This window comes from Rhinatrema bivittatum, chromosome 5, assembly GCF_901001135.1.
Source record: "Rhinatrema bivittatum chromosome 5, aRhiBiv1.1, whole genome shotgun sequence".
Taxonomy (NCBI): domain Eukaryota; kingdom Metazoa; phylum Chordata; class Amphibia; order Gymnophiona; family Rhinatrematidae; genus Rhinatrema; species Rhinatrema bivittatum.
The window spans coordinates 372,285,515-372,302,118 of NC_042619.1; the positions used below are offsets into that span (position 1 = coordinate 372,285,515).

The window sequence follows — 16,604 nt, forward strand, 5'->3', positions numbered from 1 at the left end:
TCGGAGCTGGCACTAGCTCCAGTGACTGCCATGCAGGTGGATCACTTCAAGCTGTCAGCAGAGGAGAAGCAGAGGTGCTGTAACCTTAACCTACTCTGCATCTGGGTATTTCATAAGTCACTGACTGAATATGCCGGGAAACTCAAGGACCTAGGCCTGGTAGGAAAAGCTGCCCCTGCATCTCTCCTCAAATGCTAGGACTAGTATGTCTACATCATGGGGTCATTCTTGTTGAATCTCTTGTCTTTCTGGATACTGGAGCTAATGGCAGTTTTATCCATGAAGCTCTGGTCCAACACTACCACATATGGATGGTTCCCTTGGTCTCCCTGCTCTCGATCTCCATTTACTAAAAACCTTTGCCCAGATGTGTTACAAGAGCCACAGTACCACTGACCATGCAAACAAGGATCTTGCATGGAGAGCAAATCAGCCTCTATGTGTTGCCCAAGGCAGTCAATGCAATTACCTTGGGCCTGCTGTGGTTCATGCTACATCAGCCCCACATTGATTGGACCACATTGCAAATCACCAGATGGAGCCCTAGCTGTCATAAGCAATGCCTCGCCAAAGTGTCGCCTATGGTGCTTGTGGCTTGGATAGCTTCCAGATCTGCCACCACAATATACCGAGTTCACAGATGTTTTCAGGAAACAGCAAGCAGAGATCCTGCCATCTCATTGCTCCTATGATTGTGCCATAGATTTGATTCTTGGCAAGGTTTCACCTAGAGGCAGAGTATACCCACTCTCTGCCCCTGAAACAGAGGCTATGACCAAATAAATTAGAGAACCTGGACAGAGGCTTCATTCACCCCTCTTCCTCATCTGCAGAACCTGGATTATTTTTTGTTGGGAAGAAGGATGGGTCGTTATGTTCCTGCATTGATTATTGTGGTCTTAACTCTATTACAAAGAAGAAACATTGTCTACTTCCCTTGATCTCAGAGCTCTTTGACCACCTTCGGGGTGCCCAAATATTTATCATAGTGTTGTTTTTTTGTATTGTTAACATAGTTTTGTCTAAAGAAAAAAACAAATGGTCCATCCAGTCTGCCCAGCAAGATTCCCATGGCAGCAACTGCCGCTCCATGCAGGTTGCCCTCAAGTATCTGCTAAGTCAGCAAAATTAACCCAAGTGAGAGAAAGGGTTTTATCATTGGCTGGGCCCATACTATGGAACATGATGCCACCTAAACTCAGATTACAGAATAATCTCAAAACTTTTAAGAAAAATCTAAAAACATGGCTCTTTAAAAAAGCCTTCACTAAAGAGTGTGGCGGGTAGAGAATGAAAGTACAAGGTAATGCAGATGAGAATGAATTTAATCAATCCTACTTTTAAGAAGTAATATTTCAAAGCGATAGTAACTCAATAATATACCTGGACTTGACCAACATTACTCAAATAATGATTTTATTTATGAAATTGTAACCAAACTTTATTGGCATCTGTTAGAATGTAAGATATCCTACATTTACTTACCTTAGTCTATGTGCCTATTTGTAAACTGTTGCGATGGTATATAACTTAGCGACGGTATAGAAAAGTTTTTAAATAAATAAATAAATAAATAAATAACTGCTTCTCCTTGGAGGTTAGATGGAAAGAGACAGTTGAGGGGGGGATATGATAGAGGTGTTTAAAATCATGAGAGGTCTAGAATGGGTAAATGTGAATCAGTTATTTACTCTTTCGGATAATAGAAGCACTAGGGGACACTCCATGAATTTATCATGAAGCACATTTAAAACTAATCGGAGAAAGTTATTTTTCACTCATTGCACAATTAAATTCTGGAATTTGTTGCCAGGGGGTATGGTTAGTGCAGTTAGTGTAGCTGGGTTTAATAGCAGTTAGTGTAGCTGGGTTTAATAGCAGATAATGGACTTCTCCTGGGGGAGAAGTCCATTATCTGCTATTAATCAAGTTGACTTAGAAAATAACCACTGATATTACTAGCATCAGTAGCATGGGATATAATTAATTTTTGGGTACTTGCCAGGTACATATAGTCTGGATTGACCACTGTTGGAAACAGGATGCTGGACTTGATGGACCCTTGGTCTGACCCAGTATGGCATGTTCTTATGTTCTTTTGTTACCCTCTTGTGTCTAAGGATATTAACTGCCACTCCATGCAGATTACCCCCATGCCTTATGTTAAGAATAGTATACTTACAAGCAAGTCCAAGAAAATGTCAAATCCATAACAAAATTACTTCAACATTTTTACATGATGAGTAACCTTCCTGATTATTCAGACAAAGCTGCTTTAATGTTCTTTGCCTTTGACTTTGGCCGCAGATGCATTATCCCCAATGTCAGTGTATTAGTAACTCAGTCCACAAAAGTTGGGTCCCAGCATTAGCTGTCTTCAGAATCCCATACCCATTTTTTTCCGCCCCTTCATCAAAGCTGGAATTTTGGGGGGTACACAACTTGATCAGAATCTGTGAGATAGATGAGTAGAAGAGTGCCTTTAACACCCATAATGGAGACTAGAATACCTAAGGATGTCCTTAAAGTTGTGCAACGTCCTTTCAGTCTTCCAATTTATGGTAAATGAGATCTTTCAGGATCTTCTCTACTCCCATTTGGTAATTATTTGGATGAAATTCTAGTCTTCTTGAAGTCATTGTTGGAGCACTGACATAATGTGAAACAGGTCCTCCAGAATCTTGGCGAGCACCACCTCTATGCCAAGTTAGAATAGTGTACTTTCAAACAGGAAGACCTTCCCTTCTTGGGATATATTATTTCTCATCAAGGCCTCCTTATGGACCCAGAAAAATTAAAATCCTTACTAGAGTGACCCCCGGCCTGTGGGCCTTAAAGTGCTTCCTGTGATTCGCAAATTAATATAAGCAATTTACCCATGATTACTTCTCCTTGGGGGCCCCATTCACAACCCTAACTAAAAAGGGCTTGGACACCAAGAACCGGACTATGGATGCTATCCAAGCTTTCGAGTGTCTCAAAGAGGAGTTCACTCTTGTTCCATACCTACACCAAACAGATCTATCCAAGTCATTCATTCTGGACGTAGATGCATCTACCCTTTGGGTAGGCACTTTCCTCCTACAGCATAACCAAATTGATACACTCATTACCTGCTCTTACTTTTCAAAGAAATTCTTTCTGGCAGAGAAGAATTATATCATTGGAGATCATGAGCTTCCAGTGGTCAAACTAACTTGGAAGAATGGCAATACCTGTTGGCAGGAGCCAAGCACCCAGTATATGTATCACAAAAACCTAGAGCATCTAGTGCAAGTTCAAAGACTGAACCCCCTGCAAGCCTGCTGGTTGTTGTTTTTAAATCAGTTTGACTTTGAGTTGCGGTACCATCCCACTGAGAAGAACTGATGAGCCAATGCCCTCTCATGTTCCTTTGATACTGAAGGCTCTCTGGAATCCCCATGGCATATAATCGATCCTGCAAAGATTGTGGTCACTGTCACATTTACAGTTCCTCCTGGGAAGAATGTGGCTCCCTGGACCTTACAATAGAAGATTCTTCAGTGGGCTTATGACTCCTATTTGGAAACACCCAGGTATCACCCGAACCTTGGAATTGAACATCCAACACTACTGGTTGCCTTCGATGAAGACTGACATGAAGTGTTACGTAGAGTCTTGCCCCACATGTGCCATGAATAAGAGTGTGCGAGCATGACCTTCAGGGTTGTGCTGCCAGCCCCTAAGCAACCCTGGACCCATTTGGCCATTGACTTTGTCACTGAACTTTGCCTCTCTGGTGGCAACACCTCTATATGGGTGATAGTGGGTAGATTTTCTAAGATGGCTCATTTCATGCCCATTCCAGGCCTCCCATCTGTGCCTGAAATGGCTAAACTCCTTGTCCAATATATTTTTCATCTGCACAGGCTTCCCCTTCACATCCTCTCAGACTGGGGAGTTCAGTTCATGGCTTTCTTCTGGAAAGACTTGTGCAGAAAGTTTGCAATTACATTGGATTTCACTTCAGTTTACCGCCCCAAGAGCAATGGACATACCAAGCGAAAAAATCAGTGTCTTAAGGCCTTTCTAACGAGCTTATGTGACCCAATGGCAGGATAACTGGGCCTTTCTCCTTCCATGGGCTGAATTCTGCCATAATAACCATGTGAGCAGTTCCACAGAGTCATCGCCCTTCTATAATCTGTTCAGAAACCATCCTCATATACCAAGATCAGTTCCGATCTCGTCCCTTGCCCGGCAGCTAACCTGATGGGACAGGAACTCCAGGAACTGTGGCAGAAGACACCTATTTCCTAAAGCAAGCAGCAGAGCATTTTAAAAAACACACAGATAAGAAGCGTCACCCAATGCCTTAACTTTGCCTGGGATGCATGGTTTGGCTCAGAACCAAAAACCCGCGCTTAAAAATGCCATCTTTAACATTTGCACTGTGAATCATGGGTCCATTCCCATCGTGCGACAACTGGACCCTGTGGCTTACAAGCTCAAACTATTGACATCTTTACTAATTCATTATGTTGTCTATATCTCACAACTAAAACTTGCCATTCCCTTTTGTCTGGGCAGACTACCCCTCCAGATCACCGAAGTTGCTATGGAAGAAGATTCTCAATTCAAGGTCCAGAAAATTTTAGATTCCCAAAGAGTCTGAAACAGTATCTCATCTCCTGGAAAAACTATGGACCTGAGGAAAGTTCTTGGGAGCCAGCCGCAAATTGCAAGCCCCCCTCCCCCACCAACTCATATCCAAATTCCACAATTGGTTTCCCAATAAGCCGAAGCCCAGAAGATTGGGGATTTCCCTACCTGCAAAGTGCTTATTACACCACAGAGAGAGAGATGAGAAGAGAGAAACTAGCTTTAAGGCCCTTGTAGTAGTTAGCTATTTATGCTACTATAGGAGGCCCACCCAGTTAGGGGCCAATTTTACATGCAGAGTGAGACGTATGAACAGAACAGTACACTCCTTTGGAGTGAGGAAACTCACACAGTGATGAGATTTGTATAGTGTTCTCTCAACCTAGCTTGATGGACTCTCTACCTGGGTAACATCAAGCTAGATTGAGAGAACATTGTACAAATCTCATCGTTGTGTGAGTTTCCTCACTCCGAAGCACATCAAATCTTCACAAGAGTGCACTGTTTTGTTCATGCGTCTCACTCTGCATGTAAAAGTGGCCCCTAACCCCTACACTACTACCTAAACCTCACCTCAAGTTACAAGGTGGGCCTCCTATAGTAGCATAAATGGCTTCTTACTATGGTGCCACCACCAGCGGTTCTCTCTCTCTCTCCCTTCCCCAGCCTAAAAATGCCCAAAACGGAATTTGTGAAAACATTGCAAATTGCGTTATGGGAATATTGCATGACATTGCACAGCTTAACTCAATTGAAAACAGTATAGTTATTTTCAGCGTTAAAACTAAGTATTATGGCTTCGCAAAGCCAGTCCACTTTTACAGAATTCCCATCCCTAATCCCTGCCCTTTTAAACTTTTGCATTGTTCCATGCGTTATGGTGCTTATCGCATGCATTAAGGTGTTTTTTGCATGTGAAAATGCTTTAACGCATGCAAAAACGCCATAATGCGATTTGATAAATGACCCTGTTAGCTGGCTAAGTAGTTAGCCGGGTGGTCAGTGGACAAGCAGCAGGTGGGCAGTGTTTGGTACTACTTACTGGGCTGACTTAGCCAGATGAGTAGTGATATTCAGATTTATCTGGTCAAATTAACTGGATAAGTTAGACTTGCCCCCTAGCAAGTTTAAACTTAGCCAGATAAAACGTAGCTTGCTAAGTAGCGACAAATATGGGCATATTCAGCAGCATAGCCATGCTGTTGAATATCCCGTGTAGGAATCGGATGAACAAAAGAAGCCCTTTATTTCATTGCCCGACTCTGGCCGAGTTTCGCTCATAGAGCTGCCTCAGGGCAAATTCTATTTGCAGGACTTAAAATATGCCTGCTGGGCTGCTGTCACAATGTGAAAAGGTCACAATACCACGCACGAACTTAGATTAATTCGTGGATCGCAGTGAAAACTCAGAAAAATCGCGCTTCAAGGAGATCTCAAATCTGCGGAATGCATCGACGTAGAATGGACGTCGATGCATTCCGCGGTTAGTAGCAGAATGAACGTCGATGCTGTAACACAGCCAACTGGATCGGCTTCCGCTTTGCTTTTTGGGAATATCCAGTGTAGAAAGAAAGGGACACACTAAGCAGGAGATGAGGGTAGAGATAGGGATGCTGCTGACTGGGAGAATCTGCTTAATATTTTATTTTCCTTCTATCCATCAAAATAAACTTCAATATTTACTTGGAAAAATAAGGAGTCACATTTTTACCCTGATTTTCTCTGTTTTTGTTCTTGCCATAGTAAAAACCTTGATAAAATCCCCGGGAATATTTTTAAAAATAAAAAACAAAAATGTAGGTCCCTATATATTCTGCTCTTAATGCCACCCTCCAGGGAGTGCTATTTTTCCAGTTTACATATTATGCAATCAATTCCCTTGTTACTTATCACACGATGGTGCAAACCAATGGAATGTATGATCAGCTCATTATTCTTCATTTGCGTGACCATTACCATACATTAATAGGGAACCATAATACACGTTAGTCTGGCCATGATAACATCATTTCTCACATCTTAAAAGTAGGAATACAGCGTTTCCCAACCAGTGTGCTTCAGACCTGATCCGGTGTGCCACAGAAAAGTCATCACTCCCTAATGTTCTGATCCAGGCCAACACCTGGGCTCTGCTCACTGCACTGTACAGGAACAAGAGACACAAGAGGTGGCTCTTAAACTGATAGGAACTCGTTTCTGAAAATCACTTATCATTTCTATAGTGCTACTCGACATACACAGCACCGCGCAAAAACATATAAGAGACAGTCCCTTCTCAGTAGAGTTTACATTCAATCAAGACAAATATACAGGGCAAAAGAGGCTTTATGAATTTAATTTATTAAGAAAATGGTTAAAACTAGTCTGTAAACAAGATAATCAGGAGTTAAGATTTAAAAGCAGTCTCAAAAAGGTGGGTTTTTAAACTGGATGATGCATGATGCACTAACTCAGGAAGACTATGCCACACATATGGTGCAACCAGGTGGAAAGCACAGAGCTACAGCATGAGCCGTGGAGTCTGGTATGTAATGGGCACCATGCAGGGCATGGACAGCTGGGAACCGATTGGTGTAGCACACACACATGCACATATAGTACTTCTTCATCTTCCCTGTCCTTGAGTCCTTCAATCCTCTGTCTTATCCCCAGGCCAAGTAAGATGTCAAGAGTGTGTGCACTGAGCCCTGGATGTGACTAACTTTGAGCGTTGGGAGCAGCAGCAGTGAAGGAGCTCTGGCAGCCACATGCAGCAATCAAAGTAACTGATTGAGCTGGCTTCCCACGCCACACTGACTTCTCCCTTTCTCCTGCAAGAGCTGGTGCACTGTGACGGGTTCGTGTGTGTCTTTGCGTCCTCTTTCCCTTTGTTTTAAAATTTGGAAGAAAGACCGATGGTGTTTTCGGTGCTTTCCTAGGTCTTTTGGCCATGGCTGTGCTCTGTGGAGATCGGTGTGGCTGCACATTTTTTGTTAATGAAGGTATACCTTAGGCATCAAAAAAAGGTTAGGAAACGCTGATGTAATAAGTCGTTAACATTTAGCATTTTGGTACATCAGCTCCTAAACATCAAGAGTTTTTCCCCACGGTAGACCAGTATCAGACAAGTTCCTTTCTTCCTCCTGGAAAAAAAAATATCATGCCACTTTCACTGAAAAGGAAATGTAACCTGGTCAAAGACCGTCACTGTCATATTTTACATCTCAGCCAAGTTAATATAACGATTGCAAAGACACTCAGCATTTATGCTGACAGCAGATTTCTGAAGGTGCATGTCAGACTGGAAGGAAGTAGGGGCATGGTTATTAAATCACAAGTCATGGGAAACAAAAGAGTTCTCCTACAGCAAGAAAAAAAGAAGGAACGCTTTTTAACCTCTTCATGAAGGGCACAGGTATTATGGAAGAATTTATTAAAAACTGTAGATACGGCAGTCACATTGCTCTGACAACCCTCTCCCCTTCCCTTCCTCTTCCTCCCCCCACCCCCCAAGAAACTCTAGGTTAACCTTGCACAGAGTCAGTGGAAAGAGATAAATTCACAGGTCTGTGAAACCCGCACATAAAATCAGTTAAGATAAATAAGCTTTAGTGAGGGGGTAGTTCATTATCACCGTGACCTCACTAGCAGATACCGTCAGCTCAAGTCAAAGGCCCTCACCTTTCTCTCTGGTGAGCGCAACTAATGATGTAGAGAAAGCGTTACTGGGACCGTATCCTGTTTTTCTTCTTCCTATAAGCCAACATGCTTGTGTGTAACAGCAGCTCCAGGAGTTTAAGCACAGTATATGTCTCATTTATATACAGTACCACTGATTTAAATATTTAACGACCTATACCCCAAACCATTGAATCTGAAGCATCAGGGTTTTTGGGGGTTTGTTAGGGGGGTTTTTTTGTACTTTGGGGGTGTCAGGGCCGCCTGAAGTGGCAGCCCTGACATGCCAAAGCTAAAAAAAAAAAATATTTCACTCATGGTGATGGCCCCTCCCCCTTAGTTCTGTCCTCACAAAATAAATAGTGTCCCCCACTCCCTCTTTCCAATTACATGCATCGTGACTCTGGACCCCCCTCCCACCCTCCACCCCAATATTGATTTAAAATCATTGGGAGTATAGCGCCCCCCCTCCCCCTCTCTCCCAAATGTTTATAAAAATATCATTGGGGTTCAGGGGGACTCCCCCTCGCCCACCCCCTCCACCCCCAAGCACCTTCCCACACACCCACCAAAACTTCTAAACTTAAAGAAGGCCCCTCGATGGGGCCCAGGGCATCCCCTAATTGTATGTGCCCCCTAATTTAATGTATGTAGCTTTGCTGAGATGATTTTCAAAGTGGACTTGTATGCGAAGGTCCACTGTGAATGTTGGCACAACGTGTGTGCACAGTTGCCAGCAAACCTATGGGCAGTGTTAAAAAACTATCCCTTGAGAGGGCAATTTTCAAGGTCATCTATGCAGGTAAATAGTGATTTACACACATAAACTGTCTAAATATTGCCCCCCTCCCCCTTAGGAGGTAATTTTAAAAGGAGTTACACGTGTAAAGTAACACTATCGTAGCAATTTTTAAAAGCCATTTTCACATGCAACGTGCACTTACGTAAATATCCTATGGACAATTCTATGGCATATATCATAGCAATTTTCAAAAACCCACTTCCATGGGTAAAGTGCATATACATGTGTAAAATCCAATTTTAAGTGTGTGAATGCTTTCTAAAATCAGGTCGTTAGTGTGTATAAAACTATTTCTTATTTGTTCTACAAAGTGCATGCTTTTAGATGCCTTTAGAGGAGGCATTTCCAGGGGCATACTTAGATTGAGGGAGGAAAATAACATGTTCAGAACTACTTGCACTATTTTCCATGAAAAATGTACTCCCATATAAACACCAGGTGCACATTATTCATGGATATTCTGTACCCACAAGAAATTTCAAAGTGAAAGCACACGCTGAGGCAAATTGGGCTGTTATTTATTTATTATTCATGTAAGCCCCCTATGTGAAAGGGTCACCTACCCAGCCTTGAGGAGCACTGGAGAAAACTCCTCCAAGGTGGGAGGCACGATCTCTCCTGGGTTGTAAGGTGGGGGCAGGCTAACCTGCAGGGCCAAACTGGGCCAAGGACACAGGCATAACCAATGAAACAACTATCCACTCCTGAAGTAGTGCGCCAAACCACAATAAAGGTATCAATCAATCAAAAAAAATAACAGTAGCATAAGAGAAAAAAATCATAAGCTTCCTCAAACACTGTCCTCATAAGATCCAGAATATCATCATTCACTTGTTAATCCACTCTTCGGTCTCTCCTCAGGCCCACTCAGTTTCTGAATACTCTATTAGAGTGCTCACAATTACCCTGATCAACTCAAGGAAGATTCACCCCTTATATTCTCAGAAAGGTAATCCTCCAAGCCCCGAAGCAAGTTCCAGCTAGGCACAGTTTGTTTCTTGGTCCTGTTAATTGCAGGAATGCTGTCTAAAAAAAAAAAAATTGGAAACCCCCCTGCACACACTCATCCTTTGCTTGGAAGTGATGGAAATGTAGAAGTTAACAGCTTTTCCTTAATGACACCATCAAAATGTGTTAGTTTGGAAGCCTTTTATTGATTTTTCTTCTCGGCGGCAAACCTCAATGATTAAACAGTGTTTATTAAAAGTGAACATTGTGTTTCTTTTTACCTGGCATGCATAAAATCTGATTATGCAGCAATGTCTCCTCTTACTTTCTAGTTGCTGATATTTTGTCACATTTTCCTTTAACTTGGGTGTCTGTATACATTGAAAGGCCTCAATAAATGTAAATGTTAAATAAATCTACCATTGACTAGCCCAGTGTACTACTGTATATGGATGTGTGGGAGACCTTGGTTGAGTTCCTAGCCCCGGTTTTTTCTCTTCAGGCCGGCAGGAGCTAGAGACGGAACAGAGGCGGTGTTCATAGGGAGCGAATGGCAACATTCTTTACCAAATGAACCCACAAGCCCCCATGAGCGAGGATGGCTTCTAACCATTCCTTAATAATAACACTTATGGACTGACTTAAAAGCACACTTGCACCACGCTTCAGTGGAAATTGAAGGATGTGCTTCTCAGCTGGAAGACTGTTAATTCATTGGCTGGTCTAGACAAGAGAGGGAAAGAGCATGAAATGGAGGATAACAACTGCAGAACCCCCAAAAAACTTTGAATGAAGGTTTATGAAACTATAGCCCCCTTTGGGACAGGTTCTAGTTAAAAAAAAAAAAAAAAGAAAAAAACCCAAAAGCAATCAACAACTACACATACTTAACAGAATCAGAACATATACCTGGGAAAGCCTGTTTGCATTAAGTGGATAATTTTCAAACTATTTGTGGCTAATCAGGGGTTTTGCATTCCCTTAGGTTATTGTTCTGCCTTTGACACTTTCCCCCAGAGAGCTCATTTCCTGTGCTAGCCTGCAGCTAGTGTTTGACCTCTGCACTGTTACATTTGCCAGTTGTGGTAGGATGATTCGCTGCACTCAACAACACCGCCGCTGACCTGGGACGCCGTCAGCACTGTCGCAGCTCCAATGCTGCCATGCTTCCCCAGGCCCCACCTAGGTGCACATGCACAGGGCACCTCAATACTAATAGACCCCACGGTGAGAACAGAGGAAGAGGTGCCCAATGATGACATCTTGTCCAGCCCAGCCTTGCCTCATTTCTCCAGGCTGTCCTGCTTCATCTTGTCCAACTCAGTCTTGTCTTGTCTCATCCAGCCTGCCCTGCCTCATCAGTCCCCCTTGCTTTGTCTTTGTCTTCTCCCTGGACTGACTTCTTGGTCTGACCCATGCCTGGACCTTGACTACTCTTGCTTACCTCCTGCCACTGACCCTTGCCTGGACTTTGACTACTCTTGCTTGTCTTCTGCCACTGACCCTTGCCTGAACATTGACTATTCCTGCCTGCTGCCCACCTCTGACCCTTGCCTGGCCCTGACCTTCTATCATTCGTCTAAGTCTTGCTGGCCCTGAAACCCAAGGGCTCAATCTGTGAGGAAAGGGAATAGTACAGGTGAAACTCCTGACCACTCTCAGCCCAGGGTGCCTCCGTCAGCTGTGGGCCTAGGGTGTTCACTCCCTAAGCTGTACCAACCACACTACAGCAATAACAGTACATCACAAGCACTGTAGTTCAAACAGAGGCTTTGGATGCTGCCTTGACTCAAAAGGTGGCTTGAACACCATACATAACCCAGCAGCCCTGAGGAAATGTAAAATTGAAACATCCTGCAGTGCCATTGGTCAGAAACTATTACCATTCAGAAAGCCATTAATCAGAGACCAACTGCTAGCACTGTGTGCAATGATTGGCCCTAAAGATGGAGAACTAGCCCTGAAGATTCTGGAACTCTCTAATCCCATTTGGGAGTACAGAGATAGCAGATCTCTATGCTGAGGCCCTCTTCAGCTCCTGTAGAGAGCCTTTTTTCCTGACCTCTCCAGGGACTAGATAAGTAGTATCAAGTATTTAGTTTCCTTTTAGTGTTAATCCTTGTTGTTTTACCTGTTCCTGTTTGCAAATTTTATGTTTTTCTGTTCACTGTTCCCACTTTTTGTTAATAAACTCATTAATTTCTAAGCTCTGCCTGTCTTGAACTGACTAACAATCCCAGTATTGTGTGCATTTCGTTTGTGGGTATTTTCCTAGTAATTCTGTGATCCTTTGCTTGTGAGGGGTCTCATTGCCACTAGAAACCACCAGGGGACAGCTTGTGGGTGGGGAACTTTCCCAGAGGCAAGCAGGAACCCTGTGGTTGCCAGTGTAGGAACACATGTGCAGGTGCACTTGGGCCTTTGCAATGCTTGGCAGGACCCTCTGAGTGGCCACAGGGTTACCCTGCATGAGTGTATGGGGTTGTGTTGCAGAATTATGTGACACTCTCCATCTAAGTACTAACTCCACAGATATTTTATGCCCTCGGATCTTGTACCTAATTTTCAAAGGAAAAGTATCTGTCTAAAATCTATCCAGATAAAAATGAGGCATTCTGGGCATATCATGGGGAAGAGTTGTTATATAGGTAACTTAGTTGATTTTTCACTGTAACTAAGTTAACCAGTTAACTCTAGACGTGCTTAAATAGACCTTGTGTGGCTGGATAACTAGCTACTTAAACAGATATATTCAAAGATATCCAATTAAGTACGTAGTACTATTATTTAAAAAAATAAAATAAAATAAAAAAAAAAAATATATATATATAAATGGGTCTGTAGCCCGAGTCACTCCCTCCCCGCCTCTCCTTCGAATATCAGAGAAGGCCCTGTTGGTCTTATTCGTTCCCCCTCATCTCCCCAAACCCATTGAAAATGGGCAATTGTCATAGAGCCCGCAGTTCGGGCCCCGCAACCTTTATCAATGCTCTGCATAAAATTTAAATTAAGGCCCCCACCCCCGATGTCCTCTCACCGACCAAAAGATCAAGTCCCAGTCATCCTTCACCCATCACCCCAGGACTCCCCCAGGCCTCTCCCCATCCCTTTAACTCCCCCCCCCCACCTCAGAATACCTATAAATACCTGCCAGGAGGGAAGTATAAACGCATCTGCTTCCATTGCTCTACTAGCACTGCTTCTTCAGAATCAGCACTTGAAGCGTAATTACATTTTAGCCAGATAACTTGTCCAATTGCCGGCTTACTGAATATGGACCCCGCAATCTATGCATGTTATTTTTTATCCTGCACAAAACACACCCCCTTTTGAGAACATAAGAACATAAGAAATGGCCATGCTGGGTCAGACCAAGAGTCCATCAAGCCCAGCATCCTGTTTCCAACAGAGGCCAAACCAGGCCACAAGAACCTGGCAATTACCCAAACACTAAGAAGATCCCATGCTACTGATGCAATTAATAGCAGCAGCTATTCCCTAAGTAAACTTGATTCATAGCTGTTAATGGACTTCTCCTCCAAGAACTTATCCAAACCTTTATTGAACTCAGCTACACTAACTGCAATAACCACATCCTCTGGCAACAGATTCCAGAGCTTTATTATGCGTTGAGTAAAAAAGAATTTTCTCCGATTAGTCTTAAATGTGCTACTTGCTAACTTCATGAAGAACCATGCCCCTCAATCATGATAGAAATATGTTGCTTATGAAACCTCACTCAATTTGCTTTATTAAGTGAGAGAAATTTTCAGATAGACAGTTACCAAGGTAAATTGCTATTTACTTGAATAAATAACTTTGAAAATTGTCCTTCACTTTAGTGCAAGTAGAAATCCAAAAAAATTCCCAGAATAGATTTGTAAAAATTATTTGCACAGCCTGCTTTTACCTCCCAGGATCTGGGGAGGAAACCTTGCAGCCCTCCTGACTTTGGTTTCCTGATGAAACCCACAGAGAGGATCCAGCCCTCTTTCTTTCCTCCACAGGTCCATACTGACTGCTCTTTCCTAGGGTGTACAGCCAAAAAAATGTTTGTATATTTTTCCTTTTGTTCATTTTGTTTTATGTTGCTGTGTTTAAAAGGTGAATTTTCAAAACATTACACAAGTAAAAATTAGCATATATGCAAGTACAGAGCCTTAGCCAGGCAACTTGGCGCCAATGGCCAAATGAAAATCTGCGCCCTCCCCCTTTACACAACACATGACACCACGAGTTGGGAGACTCTGTTAAGTGTTCGCACAGAAATGCCCATGGCTAATGCAAGGGTATTAGAGGCCCTAGGGAAACTTTACAGCCTTGCACCCCTCACCCCATCACACCCTCCTCACACACAATAAAAAAATTATGCATTTATAATAACAGATTTTACATGAAAAAGAACATTCAAAGCACAGTCTTCTGAGGTAAAAATATCACTTACAATATGTATATTATATTTACATGTACTGCTATGGTGGCAACCAGAAAACCCTGGATATGTCACTTTACCACCTGTCCTTGACACTCTCCTGGACTTTCAACACATCTGTTCGCTGATGGCCTACAACCTCAGCCTGGCCTTGGACTACCTCTTCAGTCATCAGCTGAGACCCTCACCTTCCGGGCCCGGCACCCAAAGGCTCAACTGGAGGGGAACATGGGCTGGTAAAGGTGAAGCTCCTGACTGCTCTCTGCTTCGCCTTGGTCTGCCTGCTGGCAGTGAGAACCTTACAGGGAGTCCTATCTGCAGGTAGAACCAATCTCCCCTCAGCCCAAGGGTCCACCGACCCAACAGCCCTGAGAAAGGGAGGCAAAGCTACTGTCATATGGGGGGGGGGGGGGGGGTAGGGGTGAGCCAGAAGGAGGTGGCTCTGCAATGTTACTGAGGCTTCTGCCTCAGGTGGCTGGGCTGATCTTTGGGAGGGGCAGCTGGTTGCGGAACCAGTGAGCCTCCTGAAGAGTCAGGGTGCCAAGAAGGAGGTAAGAATAGGAAAGGTTGAGGAAGGGCTGGCAACAAGCATCAATTTTTAAATAATGATGCGGCAGTACGGGGGGGGGGGGGCAGGGGGATACTCACTGAATGAGCACAATAGAAGCAGTACAACAGCAAATGTCTGTTTGTGGTTGAGCCACTGGCTGGCAGAATGGCTCACTACTTGGCAACTGGTTCAAGAGCTGATTAGTTGACAAAAGACTTAACAGTAGGTCAAATATCCAGGATATATGACAGATGCAAACAGTCTTGTGGGGGGATCCAACCAATTGTCTGCATAGAAGGGGGACGGCAGCTCAGTTTGCTCACCTTCAGTTTAGAATGTGCTCTACTTAGTTTGTTAGGAAAAATGTGAAATTTTATGTTGGAGATTTTTCTAAATTTTGCCAGGCTCCAGGTCGCATGGTATATGTTTCAATGATTAGCTCAGTATGCTTTTGGGAGCTTTTAAAGTATGTGCCACAGAAAGACTGCACAATTGAGTCAGATACCCCAGTGGACCGGTTTGGGAAAACATTTCCCAAACCGGTCCACTATCTCTTGCACCAAATCCTGTATTCTACTAAAAATTAGGTCTCTGATAGATCTCCTCATCAATTACAAGAAAAACTATTTCCTCAGTCTTCAACACTCTTTATTTCCTTCACTTGCATAGTCTTGTTCACCCATTTCACATAGATAGCTATGTTATTATTCGCTAAGCTTCAAATGCATCAGAGAACAAAAGAGTTTTCAGACTTTTATTGAGTATTTTTTCATCTCTTTCAGCCCTTAGGGTATCTGGCAATGCATTCCCCATCATGGGTCATGCTATTGCAAAGGTTCTCTCACTTGTTTAACAAAGATGTACAACTCACAGAGAGGGAATATCAAGTACATTTTTTCCCACTGATCTCAAAGTACGAGTTGGAATATATAGTTTTTAAAGAGGTAATACTATAGGATGCTTTAGAATTTAGTACTCTCTGAATCAATGATATGATCTTAAACTCTACTTGCCAGAACACTTGGTAACCAAAGCAACCTATATAATATAAGGAAAATATGACTGTACAACCTATAATATAGGGGGAATATGATTGTTTCATAGACCCCTACCAACACTTTGGCTGAAGAGTTTTGCACTACTTGAAATGCCTGGATTATCATAACTGGAAGTCCAATGTACATCGCATTACAATAATTCAACCTTGAAATAACTAGGGATTGCATCGCCATTCAAAAATCATTTGTTTTCAGGAATAGTTTCAATCTCCATAGAATCTTTAGTTTGTACTAAACACAGGGCCAGTGCAACTCACTGTGCAAGCTGTGCACTTGCACAGGGCAGCGGCTCCGAGGGAGCGGTGGCCTGGGGACACCAGCAGACACAATGGAGCAGAGTCAGCAGGCCTGGCAGAATTCACCTCTCCAGTGACCGAAGTTGATAAAAGGCTCCAGGCCACCTGCAGCATAGAAGACATTGGATTGGGCAAAACTAACCTAACTCCTGCTCGATCCGATGTACCAACACACAGATCCTCCACACGAGCTGGCAGTAGCAGCATTTCAATAAAGCCATCTTTTACTGTTGCAGGG

General features: G+C 43.2%; 1 protein-coding gene across 1 annotated transcript in view; it reads right to left on the minus strand.

The window, feature by feature from the left end:
• Nucleotides 1-16,604, minus strand: part of AFF3 (AF4/FMR2 family member 3) — an 862,899-nt gene that overhangs the window by 624,531 nt on the left and 221,764 nt on the right. The window contains exon 6 of the mRNA XM_029603314.1: nt 214-392. Coding sequence (XP_029459174.1) covers nt 214-392 — 179 coding nt within the window. The remainder of the gene's footprint in view (nt 1-213; nt 393-16,604) is intronic.